Genomic DNA, 20,804 nt, shown 5'->3' on the forward strand with positions numbered 1-20,804 from the left:
GCTCTCCACTCTATTTTTAAATTCAATTTTCATTTTATCCCACTCACCAGCTATCCACGCTGAAGAAATCTCCATCTTCTCTAGTAACTCTCAAATATCCACAAGAAATTTCTTGAATTCCAGTTCGCAACTAAATGTAATATTCTCCAGTGAAAGTGGATTATTTCTCCCAAACTTTTCTTAAGCTCCATAACAGCAGTCTTTGCTAGAATACAAATACATGCCAGCATAATCTTCTTCCCTTGCCAACAGCCCCTAACTACCACAAATTTATTGTTGTAGTCTAGTTTTTTTTTTAATCACTACCGGAGCCTCTCTATCAAATCTTTATTATGCCCTTTGCCCTTGTCCCTAACATTCTGTTAAACATAGATCCAGAAATCCTTTTCCAAATTCACTTCCTCATTTCTTTCCAAGTTTGTCTCTTGCAGCATTACTTAACATAATTCAGTTCTTTAACCTTTTTGTCTACACCTGTGAAGCCATTTACAATGCAAGATAATATGGACAAAGAAGTCATGACAGAAAACTGTTGCTCGCATACATGACAGTTGTTTTGAACTTGTCTTACATGTACATACTAATATTTGGTAGGCTGATCTTTTATGCAGCTGGTTTTCTCATTTCCATTTAAACCTATGTCACATTTTCAATACTTTTTACTTTAATGAAAGTCCTCAAATACAAAACTAAATACATTTTATCATCCACATCCTCTATTAACTTTGAGCAAATCCACATATATATGTACATTTTCAACAAATGAAGGTTAACCTCTACACAGAAACAACTGTACGTCATACAAGATGCTGGTGTTGCAAATGCATTGGAACTGTATGTCATGTGTATATCAAACTGATTTGTACAGGTGTTTGTGTTGAAAAGGTATTTGTAAAGTGCTTGTATTTTGAAATGTGCACACAGTGTGCCTTACTGGAGAGAACATAAATGTACATGCACAATTGTAACTGTTTAAATGTATATGTTTTTAACAGAGGAAAATGGAGGGTTAACTTCAGTTCATGAAACTTTATAAAAATATCTGAAATTAAATCACTTTACAGGCTAGGCCAAAAAGATGCTATCTCACAGGTTTCAATGTAGCCAGAGACACAAAGTATGTACTATGAAGCTTTCTGTATCGTCTTTCGGGTGAACACAAACTGGCAACTGAAACAGGCATTACCTAGAAATCTAAAATTATGTTTACCCATGCTAAATCTCATATTACAGCTAATGAGGATACTTACCACAGATGGGTCTTTCCCCTGCTGTGCCTCCACAGTTACAAAGATTACAGCATTCCAAACAGTCTCACTGCCAGAATCACAACCCTCTTTTGAGGTTCTAGAATGCCAGGTACAGAAATATGGTGAGAGAACTGCTAATGGGTATATCTGAAGTCAGGAAAGATCTGCAGTAAGCATGCAGTGGAATCTGTTTAGATAAAACCACATTACCACCTTTTCAAATGAAACAAACCACTAACAATCTTGAGGAAAATAGAAAGAAAGCTGACAGCATACCTTGCTTAGCCCATCCAGTTAAATCTCCATGTCCAGGATGATTAAAACCTTCAACATCAGTCGTTAACTCCTTATACATGTTTTCTAAGCTGCAGAAAAAAAATGTAACAGTGGTTTCTGTACACTGCCAATATATGCACGGGAGGTATATACAACATTCAAATAAAAATAAGCTGCCTGCTCTCAAAAAAACTCAAAAGATTACGTATTAAACAATATAGTCCACAACTATACAATTCCAGTGGACGCCATTTACTATAGGAAATCTACAAGGCCTTTTATTTAAGAAATGTGTGTTTCATAACTTACAAAAAATGTATAATTTATGCAGCCCACACGTTTGGTATATTCCACTACAATCTGGCCCATATGAAAAGCACCATCATTAACCATGATATTTAGTATTTATATTACCACTGGAAACATTTTAAGGAGATTGACTAGTAACATCAGAGAGCCAGCAGGGTCTGAGACAGAGACCTCAGGGGTAGATTAATGACAGGGGGAAAAAAAAAAAAAAACTGCACTACAATCTGCACCATAAGCAAAAGCGTTCCACGATGAGCAATGGCACCAAGCTGCTTTAGGTGACCTCTGGCTCAAACACAATTCCCCTGTCTGTGCTGCTAGTAAGGACAAAGTGTTTGACTAAGCTAAAGAGCTTGGTGACTTCTTCAATATAGGATAATTTCCCTATACTCTTGAAGTGGTCCTTGTTGAGGGTGCACTATAAGCAGAGAGGGAGAAAAATACAAAGTATAACCTTCACAGGTCTCCCCAACTAACAAAATGTTTAATCACTTCTGGCCAGGTGGCACAGGTGGGTGCAAATGAAAAGAATTGTTTTAGCACTAAGTCAAGACAATTCATTCTTCCAGAGAACCCCTTGGAAATGTTTTTAATATATGAAAGCCCCCAGCATCTGTATTAAAGGGAACAAAAAAGAAATACAACAACTTCAAAGCAAGAGAGCACTCCCTTATTGCTTACTTGTGTTGACTTAGGATAGGCTGACTGGGCTAAGAGCCCTCTCTCAGCAGAGGCCTAGAACAAAACTCATATAGAACAAAAAACTGCAGGTAAATAAAGTACATAGCACATTAAGTTTTGACAAAAATAACAAACTAGTCTACAACATATACACGAAGAAACAAGCTAGTACAGATTTATCAAGAGTATATAAAATACACACCTATATATATTACATATTGTTATTATACAAAAATTGCAGCGTAAACCAAGCTTTTGAGATCCAGGGTGGAAGTAGAGGACACACCAAGGTACGAATGGAAGGAATTACAAGCTGGAGATCATGAAGAGAAGAGAGCGTCACCGAAGCATATTTATGAAGATAAATCTCATTACTACTATTATTACAGACTAGACCATCTTGTGTAGCCAACAGCTACCATAGAAAGGGAATACAGCAGGATTCTGATTCAGCATGTTCCAAAATTCCTCTGAAGACACCCAAGGGGAGTTTCATAAAAATATTTTACAATCTTTTATTACTGCCTTATTAGCAATTTCATATTACATACAGAAGCAAAGTATCTCATGCTATCTGTTCTTTGAGTAATTGGCCCACTGTAGTCAACTGTTATCACAAGCTTTGCTGACATCCTTTCTAATCCAAATGGCTATACTTTTAGAGAGGCCAGCTTGCTCAGAATTTCTAAGCTGGTGTTAAGTACAGTCAGTGCAAAGTATAATATGATAAAGATTCTCTGCGTTTCTTACCCTGAAAAATGTATTGTGGGACAGTACTTGTTACAATTCCATGTTAAAAATAAGGCATTACCCACAGAGGGGGCCATTTAAGAAATCTCAAGTCAGTATAAAAAATAAAGTATAACCTGATCATCATCAATGAAACATCAATGGGCCAATACAGAGTCTTGTGGTACTCCAGCATGGAACGTAATGAACTGAAACATTTTTCAGCCTTTTCAGCCGTTTACCCAAATACAAACTTCAATCATGGTCTTCAGAAGAACAGTGCAACTCAGAATCTCAAATGTATACAAGAGATCAACAAGACCCCAGTCAGGTGGCCCTTTTCCACTGCTTCATAAAATGTGACTCATTGTAAAAACTGCTGTCATAGTATGACTGCTTTGGAGCCACACTAGTTTGTGTAGATCACATTTTGTGATGACAGCAATTGTTATGGCTCCACCGACTATAAAGACATTTAAGGAAAGAGAATTTGTGGTACTGTGTTATAGGTATGCTGACTGCACTTCCAAGTATGCAAACACTTTTCTTCAAAAAACAACGACAAAAATCCCTGAACAACAATACTATGACTACAGAAGGTAAACAAACACACTTTTAAAACTCAACCCCTCAGGACTAACACAACAGAGAAGGCCCAAGCAATTCAGTACAGAAGCAGAACATTAAAATAAGCCCCTTATGAAAAAAATACAAACAACATTTATACCATAAAAATAAAATAACATCTACATAGTTTACTGAACATAGTGTAAAATGAAAATGAGCCTCCAAAATATTTGCAAGAGAGTCCTTCATATAATCACAGACACCAACATCAAGTTATGAGGCCCACACTGACAGTCATCTGGAACAAATTGCACAGAAACATATCAGTAGATTTATCCAACATAATGCAGCTTAGCATGGCAAGTCATTCCTTCTCACAATTTCAAAAGGAAGACTACAATGAGCTTGAAATTTTGCAGCATGTTTCTGGTAGGAGACAGGCAAGGTGGTGTGCAAGCAAACAGGTTCTTCCACTTTGCAAAAAAAGATATAAAATCTATATACATGTTACACACACACACACACACACACACACACACACACACACACACACATACAGTATTATATCTATATACATCTATATATATATCTATATATATATATATCTATATATCTATATATATCTATATATATATGGTTCATAAGTTGGTACTAGGCCAGGGGTCTGCAACCTTCATTAAAGAGCCAGTTTTGGCCCCTCTCCTACCAAATAAAATTCATCTGGAGTCACAAAACCTATTTGACCCCTAAAATGAAGGCAACACAGCGGATAAAGTTTTATATAGTTATTATACTAAATATAAACACACTAAGTTTATAACAGCAATATTTTAAATCCATCCCTATTTTTGTTCCTTTGTTGGGATTGATCGATTGGGGTGTGTGTGTGTGTGTGTGTGTGTGTGTGTGTGTGTGTGTGTGTCATGCCTCTTACCAAAAACATGGGCAAAAGTCAGGACATTCTGCAAAAATCTGCAAAGCTAAGTTTGTGGAAAATGCATGTTAACAGAAACCATGTTATTCTAGCAAGTTTATAAGAGCAACATTTAAAGTCAGTCTCAATTTTTGTTCCTTTGTTCCCCTTTATTTATGGCGGTCTCCCGATTTCATGTGGTAAGACTGAGGGGTATGGAAACCTTTCAGGAGATGCTGCTGCTGCCAGGGGATCAGTGTGTGTGTGTAAAGCATGGCAACAGAAAGTATTACTCTAGCAAGTTTCTAAGTTTATAAGAGCAGTATTTATAGTCTGTCGCTCGATCAGTGTGTGTGTGTGTGTGTGTGTGTGTGTGTGTGTGTGTGTGTGTGTGTGTGTGTTGTGTGGCAGAGTAGCCATTATTTTTCAAAGCTACAGGGAGCCACTGCAGAGGGGTGGAAGGAGCCACAGGTTGCAGACCCCTGTACTAGGCTATCGGCCCTAGGGCCTACACAAGCCTAGCCACAACAATTCCCCAGATATTTCTTCCCACAATATTTACTTCCCTGGACCCCTGTCTAGCAGGGCTACTGACGTGATCCCTGGGGTGAATTTCCTCTCTCATATCCAATCGTCAAAGTTCCTTTTGAAGAGTGTCAAGGAGGTGCTCTGCTTGACATGTATGGGCAGTCTATTCCAGTGTATGGGGAGTCTCTCGGTCAGGAACCTATTCCTCCAGCATGTTTTGTTCATTGTGATGACAAGGTTTAGATCCCTGGAGCGTGCGGCTCTGAGGGATTGGGATTTCTTTTAAGTGGAGCATGTCCAACAGCTCAGGGTTTGACATGTCCTTGTATGTTAGGCAGAGATTGCCTCTGAGTAGATGATATGCCACAGAGTATAGCTGGAGTTTTTCAGACTGTCAGCATGGGGCATCTGCTTTAGGCCTGTGATTCTTTTAGTGAGGTATTTCTGCAGCCCTTCCAGCTGCTGCAGATGTCTTGTGAGGTACATACCAAATAGGGTGTTGTACTCTAAAATGTGTCTAATGAGGGATGAGTACAGTGGGACAATGACCTTTTTTTCTGGATGAAAAGCCCTTAGTGATGAGGTGTGCCACATAGAAGGATGTGGCGATGTGGTTATCTAAAATGTGTCTAATGAGGGATGAGTACAGTGGGACAATGACCTTTTTTTCTGGATGAAAAGCCCTTAGTGATGAGGTGTGCCACATAGAAGGATTTCTGTTGTGGCGATGTGGTTATCGAAGGTGAAACCACTGTCCACCTGTGTTCCTAAGTCTGTCATCACACTTTCGGTGTTTAGTGTACTGCCACCTATGTGGTAATTCATGGGTACATGTTTTTCCCCAAAGGGGATAACTATACATTTCTTGGCATTAAGCTTGAGCCCATGGCACTGGCACCACACATCTGTTTCTGTAAGGCCCTTTTGTATAATATCCACGTCATTTGGGGATTCAATAATGGCTCCCAGTTTGCAGTCATCTGCGAACTTTGTTAGCCAGAGTCCCTTAGTGTTGGGACTGCACTTCAGAGAAGTAGATGCCAAAAGAGAGCAGTCCCACGACTGAACCCCGAGGTACTCCACACTTGTCTGGAGCTGGATTTGGAGTTGGCTACTTTTACAGTCTGGGTTCTGGCAGTAAGCCAGTTGGCAACCCATCGAGTGATGTAGGGGTTTATGCCCAGCTTAGTAAGTGTATCCATGATTCCAGAGTGGGGGATGGTGTCGAAGGCCTTGGCATCCAGATAGGCTGTTTGGATTGCCTTACCCTCGTCCACAGCTCTGGAGACTGATTTGAAGAAGTCAAATCAGGTTCAGGAGACAAGATTGGCCCTTCACAAAACCAAACTGGGTGGGGTCCAGTGTTTGAAGGTTGACAATGTCTTTGTTTAGAAGTTCCATGATAATGTGTTCCATGCCCTTGCAGATCAGGCTCACCAGACTGACATGACGGTAATTCCCAGGATCCAAGATGGACCTCCCCCCCCTTGTGGAGTGGGATAACTGTAGCTGTGCGCCACTCAATGGGCATGAAGCCTGAGGTGAGGCTATGATTAAACATGACACTTGGGTGAGGTGCCAGTTCATTTTGTAGTTCATGTTATACACAATCCGGGATGTCATCTGGTCCCATGGATGCTGTATTCTTAGCTTTGGAGAGTGCGGTTTCTACCTGTGTGGCTGTGATTACCGGAATTTGGCAATCCTTTGCTATTGAGATGGGCCCTGTAGGGGGTAAGAGGGGGGTGAAGTTGGCACTAAATCGATCTGCCATGATACTGACAATATCCTTGGGATCAGTATATTTAGTGCCATTCTGTTGTAGCTCAGAGAAGATCTGAGCATTGCCATTTAGATTCTTGACGTAACTATAAAATGCCTTTTGGTTGTCTTTGGAATCTTTGGCAATTTTATTTTTGTAACTAGCTTTGGAGGATTTTATGAGGGATCTCAGCTTCTTACTGAGGTTGGCAAGGGAGTTTTTTGCATTCTGGGATTTTCCTCTTTTCTGCAACAGTTTTGTCCTTCTGTTGTACAGTTTGTTTATGGCAGGGGAAAACCAGATTGGCTTCCTTTTTTGGAGGAGAGCATCTTGGTTCTATATGGGATGGCACGATTCATGCACGAGTGGATGTGCTCGTACAGTGCCTTAGTGTAGGATTCAGCAGTCGAACTTTCAGCTCCCATCTGCAAGGGTGTCATGAAGTTTGTCACTTCTTGACTTGAGTAGCATGAAGTTGGCTTTGGAGAAGTTTTTTTTACAGAGGTTTCCTTACTGGGGGGTGGAGGTAGGATGTGGATATCAAGGGCGATTTTGCTTATGGTCAGACCAGACCAATGAGGGGATGACCACTGGTGTGGAGCATCTACCTTCCATGTTGGTAATGACCAGGTCTAGGATACTGGAGCCCCTAGTGGGACAATGGATTAGTTGATCTAGGTCGTTGGAATTTATGAATTCCAAGAACCGTTGGGAAAAGGTGTTTTGTACCAGAGTAGTTTTACCCAGTTAATGGTAGGGTAGTTGAAATCACCCAGTATTAGGGTGTTTGGTTGTACCTTAATATTTTCCAGTATTTTTAGAAAGGTGTAGTGAGAATCTTGGGGCACAGTGGGGGATCTGTAGCAAGCTACAGTTTGGATTGCAGTCTTACCTAGTTAGTTGCAACTGGAGAATTTCAGATGCACTGTGTTGGGCAACTAGAATGGAGGTGTGAATATGGACACCCCTCCACCATTAGTGTTTTGGTCTTGGTTTGGCGGCCGAAAACTGTGGTAAGAGTTGTTGCCTGGTATTTGCAGAGGTCCTCCCTAGAGCCTTGAACCAGGTCTCAGTTACTGCACAAATATCGATGTTCTCCATTTTTAGGAGTGCCTCGAGAGAGTACATTTTGAGGTTTTAGACTTCTAGCATTGAGTAGCATTACCTTCAGATTTTGCATGCTTGTATCTGTTACGGTGGTGGTTTTGTCCATTGAACCTTGCCTAAAAAAAGGCACTATAGGAGTGGCAACAGCTTTAGCCAGTAATCTGAATCCCAGGGGTGACAGGTGCAGACCATCTCTGTCAAAGCATCATGGTTTGTCAATCATGTCGCCCCAGGCAGACCGATACTGGATCCCCTTTGAATGACACCAGAAGCTTAGCCAATTGTTGAAGTCAATCAATGACTAAAGTGTTGGGTACATCGTCTTGCCTTAGGGGCTGTTGTTGGGTGGCACATTGGTGTTGTGAGCTGTGTGTCACTTTGGTTGTGACTGGTGTTTGCGTTTCAGCTTTGGAGTTCCTTGTTGCTTGGGCAGGTTAATGTTAAGGGCCTCCGAATATGTGGGTTTAGTGTTGTTGTGTGTGGGTGTGGATGGTGTGAGTTTTGAATACACACACACACATCCCCTTCACGTGGTCGACTTTTCAGAAAGTCGACTTTCATATGGCCAAGAACATATGATCGACTTTCGAAAAGCCTACCATGGGGAGCCGTTACCTCCAAACAGTGTGTAATGGGAAAATTCCCCTCTTCCGCACGGTAGTGCCATCTCGGAGTTGGTATTTTTCACGGGGGGGGTGCAGGGGGGCTTGCCTCCCTGCTAACAGTTGAAAGGCAAGTGTTTGTGTGTTTTCTGTTTATTTTACATGGCCAGCTTTTCTATATATCCACATACACTGGCCATCACCCCTACTCTATGGTAAGAAATTAAAAGGGAGTGATGCCAGGGTAGAGAAAAACACACTTCCAAATGTGATTTCAGTAATATATTAAGCTATATTTCAGTTTTGTGCAACATGCAACAAAAAAAATTACACAGTGCATTACTTTCATAAGCTCCCCTGACAGTCACAGCCAAATTTTACCTAGTCCTAAATCTGCAATCTTTATTTCTGTGGCATGAAGACATGAGTGACCCTGCAATCTTATTTTATGAAAGTAAAAAAAAGAAAACGTATACAGTTTATAGTTGAAATATTAAGTACACCTTCAAGCCATCATGAGTCAGGAAGCCAAGGACTCTAAAAATACAATTAGAAAACTCTTCCAACAGATAGTTGACCAGAGACAGGAAAGCAGTCAATTGTATGCAAATATGAAACTGAACCGGGAGGGGGGGGGCAGCAATTTGGAAAACCTGTATGGGTTTATCTCAGGTTTCTGTTGGGAAAAGATAAACACACATGTTCTGGACCTTTTGAGCAGATGTCAAAGAACCCCACAACAGAAAATGGGGTGAGACTGTGGCAAAAAAAAGTCAAGAGAAACACTGACCAGATAACTGTATAGGCCAGATGTGCATTCCTCTAAGGCAGTCCATAATAAAATGTTCTAGCATTCCACAGATTCAAGCATTCAAGAATGACAATCTGCTCCCATGAATTTCACTGCATCTTAATCCTAACTTACCTAGCAGGGTACTGCCTTTAAAAGTAGTACAACGAGTACAAGCCTCACTCTGTATGAACTAACAGAAATGTTACTTTACATGGCGATATATATATATATTTTTTTTTAAACTGGAGATATGCCAAAATTAGAGGGTCACACAATCCCTAGGTGGGAAGCAGGTCTTATGCCAAATTTACTGTAAAATAGATTTCGCTAGCGGTGTATGAGGTCATGTTACTTCCCCTAATGCAGTTCACAAAACCCTTTCAAGAATGCCATTCCATTACCAGCGAGTTCACTGCAACTTGATTTACCAATGCCTTTTGTTAGTACACCAAGTTCAAGTTCATCCTACATGTAGCAACAAAAATATTGCCTTACCTGGCAAGACATTTATGTATCACTGAATTTGAAACACAATAAAAAGCAAACTGGAAAGGTGCTGAACTCTGCCTCCCTGATAGGCTAACAGAGTATAATGTGCAACTTAGCAGCTTATCACATTTTCATGGTCATAAAAGGTCTACTGGTACAGACTACCAATACAAGGTTACTTCACTGAAATAGTAAGACATTTTGCAATAAAGTTTTTGACCAAGAAATTTGGACATCAGTTGCAAACTGCAGTTAAGTTGTGCTTTTTATGCAAAGGTAATAAAACAGCTTTATGTTGAATTTCTGAGTGTCATAGTTCCCAGTAATGTTTTTCTTTTCGCCCCATAATAATTTCAATTCAACTTTGTCATATGTAATAAAGACGTCACAGTACAATGAAATTCGTATTCTGCAAATCCTCCAGCAACATGAAAACATTGACAATTAACACACAGAAAAAAAAAGTAGTTAAGAACAGTAATAAGTGATACTATCAGTAAATAAATAATTGTGCAAAACAGCGCATTTGTAAATGCTGGATGACCTCACTTTCAGGGACAAAGAAGCAGATTTCTATCTTATATTATTACAACGTGTTATATATTTCCCTATTGTGAGAAAGTACAAATATGCAAGCATGTTGTGAACCAACTCTGACATTTTCACTAAGGAGGCTAATAACTGAAAAGCCAAAATGTGGGTTAAACCTCTGTTGTGTTTACAAGTTTCAGCACCTTTTGCATACATAATGTCCAAGTCAGATGCGTTTCTTCCAAGAGGATGTACCACATTTGATTTAAGTCACATAAATATAATGGCCAGGTTACTGTTAGCCAAACACTGCCCCCCCTCCTCCACTGTTTACACAATTATTGATATAGCTCAGTCTATGTCCAACTGCCCTTTTTTTCATGAATAACCTGCTCTTCCCCAAAACACCCTCGCCTAGCCAAGCCTACCCCCAAATTTACCAAAATATTGTTTATATGTATCAGTACCCCCAAGGAGTTTTTAAGAGTTCTAACATATGCTTGTATACATCAAGCATTCACAGGATACTCCTGTCCATTAGGGATATAGGAGCCAAAACAGGTGTAAATTGGTGATTTTCCAGTCAATGGTCCAAGTTGCATTTGAATATGATTAGGCATGAGCTTTGCTTCACATGGATGAAGCCAAATCTAGAGAAGGGGTAATCTTTGAGACACACAGCATTACCGCCAACATGACCCATTTTTGTCAATGATGAGGTATAGGTCCTTAGAATAAACATTTCTGATGTTATTTGCTTTGCATATATGCAACCAACCCATCAGTGTGGAATCAGATGATGCCTTGTAGGCTAGGCATGGATCACTCTGCAGCAGTCTGTGCAAGATGGAGTAGAGGGTTAGGACTTTAAAGGCAGAAAAGGTGCATTTTACTTAATGAATTGATCCGATGAAAGCCAAGTACAGTGGAACAATGACCCCCTTGGACCTAGATGCCATGCCCATACTTAAGTTTCTCACACTGTAGACGTGGTGGCCAAAAGTCAGGTTAGTGGCAACATGCATTTCCAGATCCGACTACTGAGTCTACTTTAAGGGTGCATCAGAATCACATTTAATGGCCAAGTATGCACACACACAAGAAATTTGACTCCAGTTTCAATGGCTCTCCAAGTATGAATTACATAAACGACATACATACAACTATGTAAATATGGGTCTACTTGAAAACAACGAAAGCTCTAAATGCCGACGAGAACACTGACAACAGAAATAATAGACCATTCAAAATCCTGAAGCTGAAAACACCGACATGTGAAACAAGCGCGACTGTGTAAGTATGTGATAGTGATGGACTTTAGGGTTAAGGTGCGGGTAAGGTAAGTGTGCGATAGTGACGGACCTTAGGGTTAGGGTTAAGGTTAGTGCATAGATAGTTGCGTATATAAGGTTTAGTGTAGATTTGTAAGGTTTTTGGTGTGCTTGTGCTGTGTGTGTGTTTTTCGGAAAAGGAATTTGTTTTGTTGACTGTCAGGATTGTGGTTTGTCGGGCATGTGAACTTTCGTGTTTTTGAACTTTCAGTTTTTTTGGCGTCAGTGATCTCGTTGTCGGTGTTATGAAGTAGATCCATAAATACACATATACATATGCGTACTAGGTGCAATGTGCAACACATCAGTGTATTATCAATGTGGTAATTCCCAGGGTTGGTCTTCCCAGTGGGTACTAGTATGCATTTTTCCCCATCAAGTTTTAGTCCATGGCTCTGACACCATTTGTTCAGCTGTGTCAGGCCCCCTCAAAGGGCATCTGTGTCTTTAGATGATTCAAAGACCACACCTAGCTTGCAGTTCATCAAATTTGCTCAGTCATGGGTAAATATGCCCCAACTGCACTGCCCCAAGCTCAACTTATTGTTCACAGACATACACTGCCTCTAGAAAAAAAATCAACATTAATTACCATAAGTGACTATGTAATTCCCTGTCCCCACACAATGAGCACTTTGTATGCTCAATTGTGAGAAAAGTGAAAGAACCTAGTAAACTGTCCCAGCCCCATTAAGGCATAGAAACAAATCTACCGTCATCACTTAACTGCCCTTTGCTTTCAAGTGCAGTCAGTCAATTTTGTCAATCACCTTCAATGCATGACTACCAAAAGCATAAGAAATAATAGCCACAGAGAAATATTTCAATTTGCTGCCTACAGTCAGCCCTGACCATCATAAACGCTATAAGCAAGCCCCAACTCAATCCTCCAGTGGGCATCGTGTGTACTACTGACATCAGATTTCCTATAGTTTATAAAAAAGCATACCTGTAAAAAAAAAAAAAAAAAAAAAAAAAAAAAAAGTTTGAAATGCACCCTGAAGATTACAGCAATGCATTCAAATGACTTACAAGAGCAGTGCACTTAGTGAATGAAAACAGCAACTCCTTCTGAAAGATTCTAGAGAGCTGGACTCAAAATATTCTTGCCCAAGTACAGGGTGCAAGACTAATTAATTCAGATTGGTCGGCTTAGCACAACCCCCCCCCCCAATCTGTGAACACTTCTGCAACATGTAGAAATGGCAACAACATTAACAGGTCTCAACCTTTTTTTTCCTGTACATGACTACAATTATGTATAAGGAGTAAGCAGCATGTATTTTTAATTTACTTATCTTTTGACGACTGGGTATGTCCCACCAGGCTAGTGATCTCTCGCCAGGGAAGACCTAAGGTGGTATTTTTATGGGGAAGTTTGGTCAGGTCAGCAGGGAACTTTCCCTATTCTTTTCAATAGGTGTCATGGGATCTCGACCTGAGCTACCCACCACCTCAAGCAGCTGGGACCTTGGTTTAACATATCATCTGCAGGACAACATGCTCAAGAGTACAGCAAACCTTAATAATGCACTGGAGTGTCATCAATCCAATCACCTGGAGTGGGAATAGAACCTACACCCTTCTGGTCTTCTAGTACCAGCGTCTACAGTGTGCTCCCTGTTCATAGGCTGGTACTAGGCTATCGGCCCTAGGGCCTACACAAGCCTAGCCATAACAATTCCCTGGCTATTTCTTCCCACACTATTTACCTCCCTGGACCCCTGTCTAGCAGGGTGACTGACATGATCCCTGGGGTGAATTTCTTTTCCCCCATCCAATCATCAAGGTTCCTTCTGAAGAGGGCCAAAGAGGTGCTCTGCTTGACATATATGGGCAATCTATTCCAGAGTCTGGAGAGTCTCTGGATCAGGAATCTATCCCTCCAGCATGTTTTGTTTATTGTGATGACAAGGTTTAGACCCCTGGAGCGTGTGGCTCTGAGGGATTGGGATTTCTTTAAGTGTAGCATGTCCAACAGCTCTGGGTTTGACATAGCCTTGTATGTTAAGCAGAGATCGCCTCGGAGTAGACTATATGCGACAGAGCACAGCTGGAGTTTAAGGTGGTCAGCATATGGCATCCGCTTTAGGCCTGCGATTATTTTAGTGAGGTATTTCTGTGGCCTTTCCAGTTGTTACAGATGTCTTGAGAGGTACATACCAAATGGGGCATTGTATTCTATAATGGGTCTAATGAGGGATGAGTACAGTGGGACAATGACCTGCTTTTTTCTGGATGAAAAGCCCTCAGTTATGAGGTGTGCCACATAGGATTTCCCGACTGTTGTGGCGATGTGGTTATTGAAGGCTGGACCACTGTCCACCTGTGTCCCTAAGTCTCTTATCACACTTTAGGTGTTTAGTGTACTGCCACCTATGTGGTAATTCATGGGTACATGTTTTTCCCCAAAGGGAATAACTAGACATTTCTTGGCATTGAGCTTGAGCCCATGGCTCTGGCACCAAGCATCTGTTTCTGTAAGGCCCTTTTGTAGAGTATCAACATCATTTGGGGATTCAATAATGGCTCCCAGTTTGCAGTTATCTGCGAACTTTGTTAGCCAGAGTACCTTAGTGTTGACCTGTACTTCAGAGAATTAGATGCCAAACGAGAGGTCCCAGGACTGAACCCTGAGGTAATCCACTTGTCTGGTGCTGGATTTGGAGTCAGCTACTTTTACAGTGTGGGTTCTGTCAGTAAGCCAGTTGGCAACCCATCGAGTGACGTAGGGATTAATGCCCAGCTTAGTAAGTTTATCTTTGATTCCAGAGTGGGGGATGGTGTCAAAGGCCTTGGCGAGGTCCAGATAGGCTGTGTGGACTGCCGTCCACGGCTCTGGAGACTGATTCAAAGAAGTCAGTCAGGATCAGGAGACAAGATCGGCCCTTCATGAACCCAAACTGGGTGGGGTCCAGTGTTTTAAGGTTGCCAATGTCTTTGTTTACAAGTTCCATGATAATACGTTCCACGGCCTTGCAGACCAGGCTCGTCAGACTGATGGGGCGGTAGTTCCCGGGATCCAAGGTGGATCCCCCCTTGTGGAGTGGGATAACCGTAGCTGTGCGCCACTCACTGGGCATGAAGCCTGAGACCACTGACACTACACATACTTATTATGAAGTCTCTGCAAGAAATACTAACTTGTAGAAAAGAATGTCTAAATTACTTTTTCTGACAAATGGGTTTTTGTAGACAAAACTTGCCTTGGAGGAGGTGGCACCGGTTGTTTAACACTAAAACAAAGTCCATGAGCTTGATTGGGTCCATGATATGGGTCCTGCCCCAAAATAACAACTTTCACCTGCAAGAAAAGAAAAGAAAAAACAAAAAAAGAAAAAGTGTTATAGTAAATGAATGCAGTGGCTTACATAATGAAGATAAGGTACATGTGTGAATGTCATAAATGCACTACAAGGAGAAGAATTTCATCTATTTAAACCACACTCCAAACAGGCAATTCTGTCATTTTTTCTTAAGTGTCTTACTATGATTACATAACACTAACTTTTATGTATGAATTACTTTTTTTTTTGTTAATATGGTCACAACCCACTGCTCTCATTCTTGTCATGATGGGAGACACTGGGCGTTGCATAAGCTGGTAGCCCTGCTAGTGTGGAAAGGAGGGATCACAGCAACTGGAAAGGCACATAAAGGCCTGCAACAGAAGGTGTACACTTCCCCACACTGAAATCCATGCCCATTGGGAGATGGTAGGGTTTAATGAGTAAGGAACAGCAACAGCAGAAAACCACACGTGAGAAAACAGCAGCACTTAAATGAAGCAGAACAGAATGTTTCAGAAAGGAATGAGAGGAAACCATGTTTAGCCAGAGGGACAGCGAGCGACAGTCACTCTAGATTAATTTGAGAAAGCCACATCCTTCCAGAAGTGCAGTATCATCCTTTCTAAGGTTTCAAGATCAAAACTGCAAAGACATTCAAGAATGCAGGGCAAAGAAGTTGAAATAAATAAATAAAAGTTAGTGAGGTAGGGAGAACTGCTACAGGTTAACTAGAATTAACTAACAACTTACCCAATAGGCAAGGAAATGAGCAACCAACTTAGGAGCAGATTTTACCTGCCACCAGAGTGTACATTTCTACATCACAGTCCCACAATTTTTTCTGAGCTCATAGTGCTTAACTTTTTTCTTAACTGCTGAATCCACACACACAAGTGTACAATATACATCTAACATTCACTATTTAGAATTCATCCCATTCTATAAAAGAAGAAAAAAATTACATTTCTGATATCGCACATTCGTGTCCAAGTAAAAACCTCGGAAGCAGGTGGGTAAACAGTGTGCCGTCTCCGTTCTTCAGCAACGAAGCCCATAAGCTATTTAAAACAAACAATAAATATATATAACCTTTTAAAATCACATATATCACACCATCAGCACTATCAACAAAAAATGCAGACATTCTGACAAACATTTATCCACTTTACTATTACAAGACAAGATATCCCATATTTAAAAAGGAAAAAAAAAAAAAAAAAGACTTTAGAGATGAAAGCAAATCACTTTTGGGAGATAATGTAAGATTTTTCTTTTGATAAGATTTATGCATTTTTAAATTAGGATGACAAGCAAATGACATCTTCACAGTAATTAACAAATTTGCGACCTAAATGGCTTAAAGGTCTGTATTAGAAAATTCCAATAGGAACTATTTTATTTTTTAGTCTAGTCTAAACGTAGTGGATAAGAAATTTCTTAAGCAAACAATTAAGGGAAGTATATTTCACAATAATGGCAAAATAAGAAAATTAGGTATAAGCAAACATAATAGACAGTAATTTCACTTAAGAAAAATTACTTAGGCTTGTAAAAGCTGATCACCGAAATCAATATAAACAGCATTTCCAGAAGGAGAAAAAAAATCATTCTATACAGGGGTCCGAAAACTTCTGCTAACTCACATTAATATGTATTACAGAGTTCTGTGGAGGATTCATGTACACACCCCTTCAAATCCCCAGGTTCTAAAATGTAAGTGGTAACTGGAGAACCTCCAAGTCTGAAGTCAAACAATTATGCAAAAACAGATCACGGAAGTGTCAATTAACTCTGTAAATACTTACTGCCCCACTAACTGTAGACAGAGAATACAAAGTGGTTAAGCACAGTTGTTTGAGCAGTAATGGACTGACTACTCAAGGATTTATATTCCAAGCAGACTTTGCATCCATAGCTTACAGGCACAATACAAATTTAAAATCACCCTTTCTGGCATAAATTTAATCTTTACTGTGAAACCTCTAAATGTCTTTGAACCCGGTAAGGTTTGCTACCAAATAAGAAACAGAGGACTGCTGCACTTGATGGGTCTAATTACTGACTTGGGAAACACAAATGTTTAAAAACTCTTTACTTTCATACTTGAAAAAAATCCTCAAATATGAACAGTAAAGATAAACAATGCTACATAAATGCACTATATTCCACTCAACATTTATGCTGGGTTAAGCAAAAACATGCACACATTCTAGAATATAAAGCAAAAGTTGCTTCCCTCAGAATTCTGATAAAGTTCATAACAGTTTAGTATCTTTGCTCAAGCTACTAGGATACTGGATTATGGAACTTGTGTTTAAAGTATGTCTAGCTCTTTAAGTAACATTCATCTTTAGTCAAGAGACAGCAATAGTCTTTAAGACTGCTGTGGAAATAAGACAGCATTGAGCAGAATACTCACCTACATATTTTAACAGACTTGGCAAAAATAAATAAAAAATGTTACTTTCTCAAGATTTTCTGATGAAGTTACAAATGAATACACTCAAAAGATCTAAAATACTAGGTAGAGTAAAGCCTCAAGAAATACTCTCTCAATTGGCATAAAACAAGGAGAGGGGCTAACATCCCATTCTTCACATTTTTCAATACTCTTAATGACTGGAATGCTTCTGAAAAATTCATTCCTGACTCTACCTATTTTTGGCCTTCTGGAAGTGGGAGGGACATCATAAGGGAGCAGTACCAAACAGTCTCTAGATCATTAATCCTTTAATTCAAGAGGGTTGAGCTACTTCCAGGTATCTTCCTCATCTCCCCTGCAGTCATCACCATCATAGGAAATTCAACAAGCAAAGTGGCAAAAAAAGTGTGTGTGTGGGTATTACTGAACACTGTGCCTAAAACTAGCTATTATACACTCACATGCAAAATTAATTAAGGCATTTTCTCCCAAGCTGTCTCAATTAAAGGATCAAAGTAACAAAAGCATTAGAACAGAAAAGATTCTGGTTTTACACTGTCTAGCCCCCCCCCTCGGTTTCAAAAATCTAAACCGGCATGCAAGCACTGGTACATAATTGCCAGAAGAGACAAAAATGAATAGCTAAACCATGCAGTGGAAACTTAATTGAGAGGGAGAATAAAGACTTAGAAGGAAAGGAGAGAAAAAGAAAAAAGGTGGAATGGGTTTATTTATAATACGTACAATTATGTTATTTACAATATGTACATTTATGTTAAGTTAGCTTGTACTCCCGAGTTCGTCAGGAGTTTAAGGGGTGGATTGATTATTAGGCTGGGTGGGGAGAGTGCAGTTGCATTTCCTGTTAGAGGAAAAGTAGGAATGTAGCAGAGTTTTAAAGTTTTCAAAAGTCCTTAGAGAGGAAGGAAGAGAATTCCATTATTTAGCTAAAGAAAAGGATAGAAGAAGCTGGCCAGCAGGACGATTGTGTTTGCAGACAGTGATTAGGTTTTGTCGAGTAGATCTTAAGAGTTCTCAGAGTGGTGTAAGGTTGAAGGATGTTTAGTGCTGGGCACTTAGGTTGAAAAATTAGTCTGTGGGCTGTAGTAAATTGGAGATGGGTCTAGATGGTTGGAGAGTTCAAGCCAATTTAACAAATGAAGAGCAGTACAATGATGGGAGGAGAATTTGGCTTTGGTTGCAAATTTAGAAATCTTAGAACGGACTTCCAATTTGGAGGAGAGACAGAGAAGTTTGTTAGTAGAGGAGCGCCATACATTAGTGTGGGGAGTAGATGGGTAATGGCGAGAGTTTGTCTGGTGGAAGGAGAGAGAAAAAGTGGATGTTTGTGTATAGCATACCAAGTTTCATATGGGTTTTCGTAATGTTTTGCTGGATGTGTCTGATGAATTTTAGGTGTTCATCAATAGTAACCCCAAGTAGTTTAGCGAAGGAAACAACCTCTATTAGTACAGTTGTTTTGGCTAATAATTTGGAACGAGTTTTTATCAAGAGGGGAATCTTTTGAGGTAGAGAATAATAGTATTTTGGATTTATTGGCATTTAGCGAGAGGTGGTTTTGGAGCATCCAGTTTTCAGTGGTGGAGAATGCAGTTTGGGTCACTGTTTGAAGCTCTGAGAGGTTACAGGCGAAGCAGACTAAAGCTGAATTGTCTGCATATTGTACAATTTTGGTGTTGGGGATGACTTTGTGGAAATCATTAATAAAGATGTTGAATAGCACTGGACCGATTATGGATCCCTGGGGTACCCCAGTGGGGGTAGAAGAAAGGTCGAGGTGCCTTTCCCCATTTCACAGCTTGAGACCTGTCAGAGAGGTAGCTTGAGAACCAGGATAAAGTATTCTGGGAGAGATTAAGGTTAGAAAGATGGTTCAAGAGATGGGTGTGGGAGATGGTATCGAATGCCTTGGACAGATCTAGAAGAACTGTTGATACTATTTTTCCAGAGTCACGAGTAAGATTTATTGTGTCTAAGAAGGAGAGAAGGGCAGTGATAGTACTATGGCCAAGACGGAAGTTGTGTTGGGTTGGAGTGATTAGTTGGTGATTGGCTAGGAATGGCATAAGGTGAAGGTGGATGCATTTTACCAGAAGTTTTGAGATTGGGGAAAAGATAGCTATGTGACGGTAGTTAGAGATATTATTGTTTTTGCTTCCTTTATGGAGAGGTAGAATAAAGGCAGCACGCTATAATTTGGGCACATAAGATTCCTGCATGGATCTATTGATAAAAAATGCTAATGGGGAAAGCGATACCATCTGCAGCTATTTTTAGGAAGGAAGATGGGATACTGTCAGTAGCAGTGGAGCATGGTTTTAAATTTAGAGTAGGAGGTTGAGATGGGTTTAAGTTCAAATACTGGAGGAGGATTGGGGCAGAGGGTGGTGTAGGGGATGAGAACGATTGGATAGGTTGAGGGGAAGGATTATTGTTAGGGAAGGTCTTGGTCAGTTCTGCTATGGAGGTGGTGAAGAAGGAGTTGAATAGAGAGTGAGCCCGTAGGGCAAACAGAGCAGAAGAGTTAGAGAGAAGGTGGCTGGCGGAAACCAATCAGCCAGCTGTAGCTGAAACGTGGGAGCTTAGGGGAAGTACAGGAACAGCAGAGGTGAGTCTAGGCTGGACAGTGTAGGGGGAGAAAGGTAATAAAACAATGTACAAGTCAAAGCAGGCCAGTGAGACAAATATGCTACGAGAGTGGGGGATTGCTTGGGAGAGAACAGAAAAATGATACAAGTGATCTTTACACTGTAAGTGGTCGAGCGGTGCCACCTAGTGGCAAAATATATAAAATATAGCTTGGTGGGTAAAGGAATTAAGGGACAAAGAAAATAAAACGATGTAGGCTGCTTAGCAAGGGCAGGGAACAGCACAAACAATATGGTAATTGTAAGATATAAAGTTAGTTAACTGTGGAGCCCAGCAAGGAACAGAGGTAAGATTTCAAATAAGGGAGAGACTAAGACACAGTTAGGTACTAAACTTAATGTAACAGCAGTACCAGGACACTGGCTCCTGTAGCTTAAGAAAGCTAGGTTAGGCTGCAATAGGTCTTGTGGGGGAGGGGGAAGGAAGAATAGACCAGAAAAAGTGGTGGATAACCAATAGAAATATAGAGTAAGAAACCCTTAAGACAAACATTACAATAAATCACACCAGTCTATAGCTGGCACCTAATTCTACTAAAAATCTCTCATTATTTA

General features: G+C 40.3%; 1 protein-coding gene across 2 annotated transcripts in view; it reads right to left on the reverse strand.

Annotated features, from left to right (window-relative positions):
* The window catches only part of UNG (uracil DNA glycosylase), a 129,978-nt gene that overhangs the window by 98,411 nt on the left and 10,763 nt on the right, over positions 1 to 20,804 (reverse strand). For both annotated transcript variants that reach the window (XM_044068519.1, XM_044068518.1), the window contains 3 exons: positions 16,121 to 16,216; positions 15,075 to 15,172; positions 1,527 to 1,615 (listed from right to left, as the gene is read on the reverse strand). In XM_044068519.1, the coding sequence (XP_043924454.1) occupies positions 1,527 to 1,615; positions 15,075 to 15,172; positions 16,121 to 16,216 (283 nt within the window). The remainder of the gene's footprint in view (positions 1 to 1,526; positions 1,616 to 15,074; positions 15,173 to 16,120; positions 16,217 to 20,804) is intronic.

The sequence above is a fragment of the Protopterus annectens genome, chromosome 4.part0 (genome assembly GCF_019279795.1).
Source record: "Protopterus annectens isolate FY-2018-M chromosome 4.part0, PAN1.0, whole genome shotgun sequence".
Taxonomy (NCBI): domain Eukaryota; kingdom Metazoa; phylum Chordata; order Ceratodontiformes; family Protopteridae; genus Protopterus; species Protopterus annectens.